The following is a 12,524-nucleotide window of genomic DNA, read 5'->3' as shown; positions in this document are numbered from 1 at the left end:
CAACCCGTTGGACCCCATTTAAGGCACTATATGGAGAAAAATCCTGGAATGTTTTCCTCAAAAAACTTAATTTCTTTTCCACTGAAGAATGGGAAGAACTACTACACTTCTTTAGGCCCCTGTTGGCTAGTGCAGTTTCAGGGCAGTGGTTGAATCAGTCACACACCTACTCTCCCGTGGCAGTCTGCGGTCGAGCTCAGACCTCCGCTCTCCACGCTGACGGACGCCCGGTACAGCCGGCCGGGAACCAGAGTCCAGTTAGTGAAGCTGAGCTCCAGCACACTCCTGTCAGCGGTGCGGTTCGCCAGCACAGACGAGCCGTTGAACAGCAGGATCCGGTAGACATCCCAGCCGCCGTCAGGAGGAGACCAGGACAAGCGCAGGACCTTCTCATTCAGGGCCTCCAGCTTCAGATGAGCCGCCCATCCTGGAGCTGATGAGCAACACATACACACACACACACACACACACACACACACACACACACACACACACACACAGAGAGAGAGAGTCTCCGTTTATTTCTATCTACCAACCACTGGCTCTCAGATAACACGCTTATGCTCTAAAAACTGTTGTTTCTAAAACAATAAAATCGTAATTAGAATGTTATTAAAACAACGTTTATTTGTAATTTTCCAAGAACATTCACCAAATACCACTGACATCATAATGACATTCAGAAAAGGTTGTTCTAAGGACATTATGATGACATTCATCTAGTACACATAACATTATAAGGATGTTCCAAAAATGTTAAGAGAACGTTCATAAAGTAAAAACGTCATAAATATATTCCAAGAACATTGTTCCAGGAGAATTTTCTCTCACTATAATAAGAACGTATATCAAATATTAATAAGGTTATCAGAAAATTTCATCTTAACCATTACAAAATGTTTCCTATTAGTTTCCAAGGAAATTAATCATTTGTTATTCATATATGCATATGTCATACAGTATCTATAGTGGTAAGTGGTTTTAAATGGTTTGCGATGCACAGCTCATGTTTTTCGTCATATTTCTTGCCTGTTCTTCCAGTCGTCCTGGTCTCAGCTGTTAGTTCTCCACTCTTCGTCTTCACCGACACCTGATAAACGTGTCCGGGTGTCAAGCCGCTGAAGAGCCAGTGAGAAGCGTTTGGAGGAAGGGTGAGGACCTGTTCAGAGTCGTCGGAGCGAGACAGAGACAGGTGGTAGGACTCCATGTGTCCGACTGCAGGAGTCCAGACGGCTTTGAGAGAGTCCTGACTGCCGTTGCTCTGCAGAGTCAATGATGTGACAGGAGCAGGATCTACAGGAATGACAAGAGTCAATGATGTGAAAAGAGCAGGATCTACAGGAATGACAAGAGTCAATGATGTGACAGGAGCAGGATCTATAGGAATGACAAGAGAGTCAATGATGTGATGGGAGCAGGATCTATAGGAATGACAAGAGAGTCAATGATGTGACGGGAGCAGGATCTACAGGAACAACAAGAGAGTCAATGATGTGACGGGAGCAGGATCTACAGGAACAACAAGAGAGTCAATGATGTGACGGGAGCAGGATCTACAGGAACAACAAGAGAGTCAATGATGTGACGGGAGCAGGATCTACAGGAAAGACAAGAGTCAATGATGTGACGGGAGCAGGATCTACAGGAACGACAAAAGTCAATGATGTGACGGGAGCAGGATCTACAGGAACAACAAGAGTCAATGATGTGATGGGAGCAGGATCTATAGGAATGACAAGAGAGTCAATGATGTGACGGGAGCAGGATCTACAGGAACAACAAGAGAGTCAATGATGTGACGGGAGCAGGATCTACAGGAAAGACAAGAGTCAATGATGTGACGGGAGCAGGATCTACAGGAACGACAAGAGTCAATGATGTGACGGGAGCAGGATCTACAGGAACAACAAGAGTCAATGATGTGATGGGAGCAGGATCTACAGGAACAACAAGAGTCAATGATGTGATGGGAGCAGGATCTACAGGAACAACAAGAGTCAATGATGTGATGGGAGCAGGATCTATAGGAATGACAAGAAAGTCAATGATGTGACAGGAGCAGGATCTACAGGAACGACAAGAGTCAATGATGTGATGGGAGCAGGATCTACAGGAACAACAAGAGTCAATGATGTGATTGGAGCAGGATCTATAGGAATGACAAGAGAGTCAATGATGTGATGGGAGCAGGATCTACAGGAACAACAAGAGTCAATGATGTGATGGGAGCAGGATCTACAGGAACAAGAAGAGTCAATGATGTGATGGGAGCAGGATCTACAGGAACAACAAGAGTCAATGATGTGATGGGAGCAGGATCTACAGGAACAACAAGAGTCAATGATGTGACGGGAGCAGGATCTATAGGAATGACAAGAGAGACAATGATGTGACAGGAGCAGGATCTACAGGAACGACAAGAGTCAGTGATGTGACGGGAGCAGGATCTACAGGAACAACAAGAGTCAATGATGTGATGGGAGCAGGATCTACAGGAATGACAAGAGAGTCAATGATGTGATGGGAGCAAGATCTATAGGAATGACAAGAGAGTCAATGATGTGACGGGAGCAGGATCTATAGGAATGACAAGAGAGTCAATAATGTGACGGGAGCAGGATCTACAGGAACGACAAGAGAGTCAATGACATGACGGGAGCAGGATCTACAGGAAAGACAAGAGTCAATGATGTGACGGGAGCAGGATCTACAGGAACGACAAGAGTCAATGATGTGACGGGAGCAGGATCTACAGGAACAACAAGAGTCAATGATGTGACGGGAGCAGGATCTACAGGAACAACAAGAGTCAATGATGTGATGGGAGCAGGATCTACAGGAACAACAAGAGTCAATGATGTGATGGGAGCAGGATCTATAGGAATGACAAGAAAGTCAATGATGTGACAGGAGCAGGATCTACAGGAACGACAAGAGTCAATGATGTGATGGGAGCAGGATCTACAGGAACAACAAGAGTCAATGATGTGATGGGAGCAGGATCTATAGGAATGACAAGAGAGTCAATGATGTGATGGGAGCAGGATCTACAGGAACAACAAGAGTCAATGATGTGATGGGAGCAGGATCTACAGGAACAAGAAGAGTCAATGATGTGATGGGAGCAGGATCTACAGGAACAACAAGAGTCAATGATGTGATGGGAGCAGGATCTACAGGAACAACAAGAGTCAATGATGTGACGGGAGCAGGATCTATAGGAATGACAAGAGAGACAATGATGTGACAGGAGCAGGATCTACAGGAACGACAAGAGTCAGTGATGTGACGGGAGCAGGATCTACAGGAACAACAAGAGTCAATGATGTGATGGGAGCAGGATCTACAGGAATGACAAGAGAGTCAATGATGTGATGGGAGCAAGATCTATAGGAATGACAAGAGAGTCAATGATGTGACGGGAGCAGGATCTATAGGAATGACAAGAGAGTCAATAATGTGACGGGAGCAGGATCTACAGGAACGACAAGAGAGTCAATGACATGACGGGAGCAGGATCTACAGGAACGACAAGAGAGTCAATGATGTGACGGGAGCAGGATCTACAGGAACGACAAGAGAGTCAATGATGTGACGGGAACAGGATCTACTGGAATGACAAGAGTCAATGATGTGACGGGAGCAGGATCTACAGGAACGACAAGAGTCAATGATGTGACGGGAGCAGGATCTATAGGAATAACAAGAGAGTCAATGATGTGACGGGAGCAGGATCTACAGCAGTGGTTCTCAACCTCTCCTGCAGGGACCCCCTGACAGGCCATGTTTCTGTTTTAAGCCTGAAATGGCACACCTGATTCAATTAATTAAAGGCTTAATGAGTAGTTGACTAATTTATCAATTGACTAATTCCTACTCTTCCTACTCTAATAACTATTCATTAATTGAATCAGGTGTGCCATTTCAGGGTTAAAACAGAAACATGGCCTGTCAGGGGGTCCCTGCAGGAGAGGTTGAGAACCACTGATCTACAGGAACGACAAGAGAGTCAATGATGTGACGAGAGCAGGATCTACAGGAACAACAAGAGAGTCAATGATGTGACGAGAACAGGATCTAGAGGAACGACAAGAGAGTCAATGATGTGAAGGGAGCAGGATCTACAGGAACGACAAGAGAGTCAATGACGTGACGGGAGCAGGATCTACAGGAACGACAAGAGAGTCAGTGATGTGACGGGAGCAGGATCTACAGGAACGACAAGAGAGTCAGTGATGTGACGGGAGCAGGATCTACAGGAACGACAAGAGAGTCAATGACGTGACGGGAGCAGGATCTACAGGAACGACAAGAGAGTCAATGATGTGACGGGAGCAGGATCTACAGGAACAACAAGAGAGTCAATGATGTGACGGGTGCAGGATCTACAGGAAAGACAAGAGTCAATGACGTGACGGGAGCAGGATCTACAGAAACGACAAGAGAGTCAGTGATGTGACGGGAGCAGGATCTACAGGAACGACAAGAGAGTCAGTGATGTGACGGGAGCAGGATCTACAGGAACGACAAGAGAGTCAATGACGTGACGGGAGCAGGATCTACAGAAACGACAAGAGAGTCAGTGATGTGACGGGAGCAGGATCTACAGGAACGACAAGAGAGTCAGTGATGTGACGGGAGCAGGATCTACAGGAACGACAAGAGAGTCAATGACGTGACGGGAGCAGGATCTACAAGAACGACAAGAGAGTCAGTGACGTGACGGGAGCAGGATCTACAGGAACGACAAGAGAGTCAATGATGTGACGGGAGCAGGATCTACAGAAACGACAAGAGAGTCAGTGATGTGACGGGAGCAGGATCTACAGGAACGACAAGAGAGTCAGTGATGTGACGGGAGCAGGATCTACAGGAACGACAAGAGAGTCAATGACGTGACGGGAGCAGGATCTACAAGAACGACAAGAGAGTCAGTGACGTGACGGGAGCAGGATCTACAGGAACGACAAGAGAGTCAATGATGTGACGGGAGCAGGATCTACAGGAACAACAAGAGAGTCAGTGATGTGATGGGAGCAGGATCTACAGGAACGACAAGAGAGTCAATGACGTGACGGGAGCAGGATCTACAGGAACAACAAGAGAGTCAATGATGTGATGGGAGCAGTATCTACAGGAACGACAAGAGAGTCAATGACGTGACGGCAGCAGGATCTACAGAAACGACAAGAGAGTCAATGACGTGACGGGAGCAGGATCTACAGGAACGACAAGAGAGTCAATGACGTGACGGGAGCAGGATCTACAGGAACGACAAGAGAGTCAATGATGTGACGGGAGCAGGATCTACAGGAAAGACAAGAGTCAATGATGTGACGGGAACAGGATCTACAGGAACGACAAGAGAGTCAATGATGTGACGGGAGCAGGATCTACAGGAAAGACAAGAGTCAATGATGTGACGGGAACAGGATCTACAGGAATGACAAGAGTCAATGATGTGACGGGAGCAGGATCTACAGGAACGACAAGAGAGTCAATGACGTGACGGGAGCAGGATCTACTGGAACGACAAGAGAGTCAATGATGTGACGGGAGCAGGATCTACAGGAACGACAAGAGAGTCAATGATGTGACAGGAACAGGATCTACAGGAACGACAAGAGAGTCAATGACGTGACGGGAGCAGGATCTACTGGAACGACAAGAGAGTCAATGATGTGACGGGAGCAGGATCTACAGGAAAGACAAGAGTCAATGATGTGACGGGAACAGGATCTACAGGAATGACAAGAGTCAATGATGTGACAGGAGCAGGATCTACAGGAACGACAAGAGAGTCAGTGATGTGATGGGAGCAGGATCTACAGGAACAACAAGAGAGTCAATGATGTGATGGGAGCAGGATCTACAGGAACAACAAGAGTCAATGATGTGACGGGAGCAGGATCTACAGGAACGACAAGAGAGTCAGTGATGTGACGGGAGCAGGATATCTAGGAATGACAAGAGAGTCAATGATCTTAGTTCCACTTTCATTCACAGACTCTCACAGAAGTTAGTCTTCATTGATTCCTGTTTTCCTTTGTTCTGTTCCTGCCACTCATTTGTCATCTTGGTTATTCTGTTTGGCTGTGTTCATGATCAGTACTGTATATAACGGTAGGTTTCTGTGTCTTCTGTGTTTTCTGTGTTTACCGGTCTCATTAACGCCTGAGTTGTGTTCGTTTGCCGGCCTGTATGGGAGTTGACTCGTGTGGATTATTAAAGACTTTCTGAAACTATGCTTCTTCTTCTTCATCGTGTGTTCTGCAATCGAGCATGACAACCAGAACCTGGACATTTTATTTTCAGGTCCATGCTCAAAAACTGAATAATTGGTTATAACTACTGCATAAAAATAATTTTGTACCATAAAACTATTTAGTACAGCAAAATATTAAATAAAACATAAAACATAACGGGATCCAGGATGTTTTAAATAAAACATTATCGAACTAAAATATAGTACAATCATTTAATTGAAAAAGGAGACCAACTGCAGGTCTGTATTTAAAGCTTTCATGACTTACAACCATTTAAGTTTGGATAGTGCATTTTCATGTCTATGTTCACAGTTATCAGGTGTTTCATGGGGTAAAAACTATTTAAATTCTGTCATAATTTCCAGACCGTCATGTCATGAAGACCCTGTATGACTATCATTCTTCTGTGGAAAACAAAGGGAGACGTTTAGCACAACGGGCAATGGCCAGGAGTCATGAAGCTTTGTGTGAGAAACAGGACAAGAGTTGTGAACCAAATGAGGGTGAGTAAATGATGACAGTGTGTGACAGTGTGTGTGTGTGTGTGTGTGTGTGTGTGTGTGTGTGTGTGTGTGTGTGTGTGTGTGTGTGTGTGTGTGTGTGTGTGTGTGTGTGTGTGTGAGTGCGTGTGTGTGAGAGTGTGTGTGTGTTTGTGTACGTGTGTGTGTGTGTGTGTGTGTGTGTGTGTGTGTGCGCATCATGGATAATAAAACAAATCCTCTTGTGTGTCATACAGGTGTGGAACCACATGATGGTGAGTAAATGATGACAGAATTAGCCCAGTTAGCAGTGGTGATATTCACACCATCTCAACAACAGTGTGTGTGTGTGTGTGTGTGTGTGTGTGTGTGTGTGTGTGTACACTTGTAAAACTATCTTTATGAGGACCAGTTTGAGTTTTAGACCAGTGGAGTGAGGACAAAGAGAGTAAAGTGAGGACATGTTGGCCGGTCCTCAGTCTCTGAGAGACTTTAAAGGCCTGTTTGAGGGTCAAGACTTGGTTTTAGGGATAAGGTTATAATGAGGTTAAGGGTCGGTTTAGGGTCAGGGTTCGGGTTAGGCACTTAGTTGTGATGGGTAAGGTTAGGGTAAGCGGCTAGAAATTGCATTGTGTCAATGAATGTCCTCAAAAAAAATAGATGTTCAAGAATGTGTGTGTGTGTGTGCGTGTGTGTGTGTGTGTGTGTGTGTGTGCATCATGGGTAATAATGGGCAGTAAACGGCAGGATATGCAGGCGGGTCGTCTGGTAAAGCAGGAAGGGAGGAGGCGAGCTGAAAATATCCTGGAAAAAGCGATAAAAGAGCTGATGGCCTTTGGTTAGGAGTAAAAGTGTGTTTCTGCGTCCTGTGGAACATCACCACTGTACCGGCGTAAACTGAGAGCACATAAATCACAGCAGGAATTATATAACTGTGTGCTGTAAAAACATAAAAAAGTGACTTGTTAATTTTGTTAATTTAAACAATGAATCTGAATCTGAATTGTTTACTACCATTTCCACCATCAGTTTGACCAAATCAAGGCTGTCAGTAAACTGATATGTGCTGTTCTCAGACACCATACACACCGCAGTGACACTCCACAAACACACATTTAAGGGAAGAGCAAAAACACTATTACAAATAATACAGTGAACAGTATTTTTTCGTGCTGTAGTGCATGCTGGGAACTGCAGTCATTGTATGCTTCAGCTATTCGTTACGGTGTGCAAAATGAGCAAACGTTGCCTCATCATATCGGCTAAGGACAAGGACACACAGCTCTAGAAGCCTTTGTCCCTGTCTGAAAAAGCTACAGTAACTCAGCATGTATAAAAAATAAAGTACAGTCACAGATTTTAACAAGTTAAGCTCATTTGTAGTCAAGTTTGTCTCATATTTCATAGAGCAGTAACCCTGCACAACCCAGACACATCAACCTCACGCATGATCTTAGTGCAACAGACACAGGGAAGTTGTTGAGTGGCTTCAGATGACTAAGAATATAAGAATGGCAGCCTCAGTTCCTATTGGCTTTCACTGTATGAAAAAGAGCACAAAGCAGGACGTTCACTCTAATCATGAGTCGACTCAGACTACAGTCATCAGACATGGGGTCAGAGGTCAGGGGTCAGAGGTCAGGGGTCAGGCTTGACTGGAACGTGATCAGGTGTCAGTTAGTTTTGAAAGCATGTTGGTTGACTGATGCCATGATTCATCTGAGTGTAATAGGAGTAAAACTACATTTCGCACAAACTCACGTCTTACGAATTTTCCAACTGACAAATTATTATAATTATTATAAGTTTGAAGTGAGACCAGGTTGAAAAAAGGGTAACACTTTATTTTGATAGTCCTCTTAGAGATTCTACTGTCTATAAGTAACTTTGGAACTACGTCAACGTATTAGGCTATACCAACCTAAACCTAGCAGTCTAATAATACTCTAACGAGAGTTACTTAACATGTAGTTGCATATTAATGAAAGTTAGTTGACATGTAGTTGCAAAGTTACTTGTAGTTAGTAGAATTTCTAAAGTGGGACCATCTAAATAAATCGAATTAAATTTGTAGAATTTATAGAATTACAATGAGGTGCACAAATTAGTGGAATCAAGTGCAATTACGACATTCCACACATTATATAAACCTCAATAAATCAGTCTAGTTCTGATTGTTATGGGAGCTCATCCCTAAATCCCCTCCGAGAGCCTGCAGGGACCCTCAGAAGTTCTAGCTACAGTCGGTGTTAATGTGTGACAGTCCACCAGTGGAAGGAAGCTAATCCCGTCTCCACAGGAGGACAGGAGGAAGAGGCAGGACTTCTGGAACAATGTGTCCTGGACAGATCGAGTCAAAGGTCGAGTTGTTCAGCCTCAGTTCCGACGTCCAAACGTCACGCAGATCCAGAGAGGAATCAGACGAAAAGACAGAACTGAAGGGTCCTGAATGGCTAAGTTAAAGTCCAGGGGCCGGTTGCATTAGCCGCTAAGACTAGTCTTACAAGTTAGTCATAAATTTTTTTTAGATTGTTCATCAACTTTTTTTAAAGTCAGTTCCACAAAAACGTATCATATGAACTTAAAAACTCATGTTCGCGTATAAATAGTATGGTAAACACAATGCGTGCTATAGAGACGCATTTCATGAGATTGGGTTGGTATATCATAATGTATTCTCTTGAAAATTATTTATTGTCAAATGTGTGTTAACTCCTCTTAGGAACTTCACCATTCAATGTGAATTTATCTGAGAATATTCTTAAATAAGGAAATCTATTCAGTGATTGGTCCACGCCAATGTCGTCATTAAAAAACCCGTTTGTGGCACAGCAAAGTGTCGTGAATTATCTCTAAGACTGACACTTAAGATTTAGTCCTACACTTCACTTAAATTATGACTGAGATGCTTGATAACTTACTTTTAAGTGCAGCTTTGAGACAAGAATGTTTTTACTCTTAAGTCAATTCTTAGCAGTGTTCTTGTGAGTAATTCTCAGAGGCTTGATAAATACGGGCCCAGATCTCCATCTAAGTGGGCCGTACATGAAAGAAACGCCTCCAGTAAACACAGTTCACCGGTTCACTGTCACCAGCCCTTCTGAGAACAGATCTGAAGTAAAACGCTTGTGGCTCATGAAGGCTTTGAAAACAGACCTAGAGCTGATGAAAGTGAAGCTTAAAAAAATGTAAGGATACACAGGTTATAGACGTCTAGGTCCACTGTAAAGCAAAATATTTTACAAAATGATTTGAACTAAAATTGTTTGAATATCGAATGACACCAAATTTATGACTACTAAAATATGTAAAAGACGTAAAAAATATATAAAAAAACGTTAACTGGCTATATATAGAGGAATAGACAAAAAAATATTCTACTCACTGTGAGACACTGACAGACAATTATAAAAAAAAAATGCCTACATGAGGAATTCTGAAATGTGGCTGAAAATCCTGAAAATGTTAATGTACCCGTTATAATTTACTATAATTTATGTACTATGAGGACAATTGGATTTCTATTCGGGTTTATAGTATATGTATTATAAATTGAGAATTAAAAAAAGGGTTCCTTTCTGTTATTGTCTTTGCAGGTAAACATGCCTTGAGTGAGGAAACTGGAGTCAGAGAGAGAGAACACACTGTTCTGCGCCAGTGCCAAACGCTTAAAGACCGCACGTCTACAGACGCTCACAGACACTGTGTGAACGCAGGAGCTTCATCACATCTGTCAGAACAATGTGTTCCACCGGATCAATGTCAACAAGAAAAACAACCATACATCACTGAAGAGACACTTCAAAACACTTCTGTTCACACACAGGCACCTTCTGATTCACTACAGCTCTGAAGGAATGTGAACTGTGAACTTACCGGTTTGAACTGTGATGTTTAAGCGAGCGCCGTCCGTCTCGGAAATGATCTCAAACACATAGGTCTCACCGGGAATCAGACCAGCTCTCCGGCATGTGTAACGGTGGGGTCTCTCCATGTCTTCAGAACAGCTTGTGAAGTGAGAAGCATCCGTCATGATGAAGCTGCAGGATTTTCCAGGTGATGTGAAATTGATTACACAATAATCCATATGAATACTGGCTGCGGTTACGTTCACCAGACACCTGACGGCCTCCGCCGTTTCAAGCTGCAATCAACAAACATACAGCAGAACGTTAAAGAGAAACTGATATTTACTAGTACTATGATGATCTTGATAATATTGCTGGAGCTCAAACAAAAGAGCGTTGTGCATGAAATGCCATGGGTTTGATTCCCAGGGAACGCATGAACTGATGAAGTGTAAACCTTGAATTTAATCTAAATGTGTTGATTGATGTGAACGGCAGCACTGATTTTCCTGCAGTTTCGGTTACGTATGTAACCCTCGTCCAGAAGGAGGGAACGGAGACGTTACGTCGACGTGCCAACGTAATTGGGATCACTTCAGGGAGCCCTATTATCTTCAAGTGTATATAGAACGAGCCAATGACCGTTTGCGTGCGAGATTTGCATCTCACGCCTCGCCCCACAGCGCGGGTATAAATACGGAACGGATGCATACACCTTTGTTTTATGCTGAGGAGCCAAGGGTGTTCGGCCAATCTGCGATGGTATAGCAATCATGGCGACAGGACATAACATCTCCGTTCCCTCCTTCAGGGAACGAGGCTTAGATAAGTAACCGAGACGTTCCCTTTCAGTCGGTCACGTTCGACGTTACGCCGACGTAATTGGGATCCCTATGGAAAACGCCATGGTTGCTGCCACCTCCAGCGCCCTACGTAAGTCTCTCAGACCCCCAATTATCTGGGGTGGAAGACATACCTAAAGAGAGTTCATACTGTTGTTCCATATAACCCATACAGTACAACTCTTGGATAATACTGGGAAAGCGTGCCCTTTCCGGGGGAGAGGAACGCTGCAGAAGCCACATCCTGCCCGTAGGGAGGTAACATGTGGGAGTTACACATATGGACTGGCCAATCAGGGCAGTACAACATATGGAATGTCTCTGGGGTTGCTCCAGCCTGAGTAGGGGGAGACAACACCGGACAGTGACGGCAGAGCGGACTCTGTGAAGGGAAAGACACGGGCTCACTGCAGGGAGCCGTACCTTGGTAGAATACACATATGAGATCGTCACAGGGATCACAACATATGGGACCCAGCCAAGCATAGGTTCCACCAATGCATATGAGTATTAGGCCTGGCGTCGGACGCTCTGCCACGTCTGATAGCTGAGGGGTGTGGAGGAACTCGGGGTGTGGAGGGTTTGCCTAAGTGGGGAATCAGACTGGAGCAAATAAGCGCACGTATCCGCTCCATGTGGAGGGGAGTGGCACAGCAAGCCGACACTAGAGCGGGTACTTCAGTGTTACTGGCTACTTGAGGCGAGCACACGGGAAGAGACCGGCTCTACACGTAGGCTATAGAATCTAGCGAACATGTTGGGTGTCGCCCAGCCCGCAGCTCTACAGATATCTGTTAGCAAGGCACCGTGTGCCAGCGCCCAGGAAGAGGCAACACTCCTAGTGGAGTGGGCTCTCAACTCAAGTGGGCAAGGCACGCCTTGGGTCTGGTAGGTGATGGCATCCACTTTCCAGAGGGCCATCCTCTGCTTGGAGACAGCCTTTCCCTTCTGCTGGTCTCTGTAACAGACGAAGAGCTGGTCTGAGGTCCTGAGGCTTTGAGTTCTGTCCACGTATATGCGCAAGGCGCGAACGGGACAGATAAAAGCCAGGGCTGGGTCTTCCTCCTCCAGTGGCAGCGCTTGCAGGTT

At 44.8% G+C, this 12,524-nt stretch overlaps 1 protein-coding gene across 2 annotated transcripts in view; it reads right to left on the bottom strand.

Annotated features, from left to right (window-relative positions):
• Positions 1-12,524, bottom strand: part of ptprbl (protein tyrosine phosphatase receptor type B, like) — an 85,661-nt gene that overhangs the window by 62,608 nt on the left and 10,529 nt on the right. For both annotated transcript variants that reach the window (XM_081356040.1, XM_081356041.1), the window contains exons 4-6: positions 10,622-10,889; positions 1,030-1,293; positions 167-433 (exon numbers count right to left, since the gene is read on the bottom strand). In XM_081356040.1, coding sequence (XP_081212166.1) covers positions 167-433; positions 1,030-1,293; positions 10,622-10,889 — 799 coding nt within the window. The remainder of the gene's footprint in view (positions 1-166; positions 434-1,029; positions 1,294-10,621; positions 10,890-12,524) is intronic.

Source organism: Scardinius erythrophthalmus (genome assembly GCF_964197995.2).
Source record: "Scardinius erythrophthalmus genome assembly, chromosome: 24".
Classification (NCBI taxonomy): domain Eukaryota; kingdom Metazoa; phylum Chordata; class Actinopteri; order Cypriniformes; family Leuciscidae; genus Scardinius; species Scardinius erythrophthalmus.
Note: the sequence above shows the minus strand (reverse complement) of the source record. Positions and strands in the feature narration are given on the sequence as shown.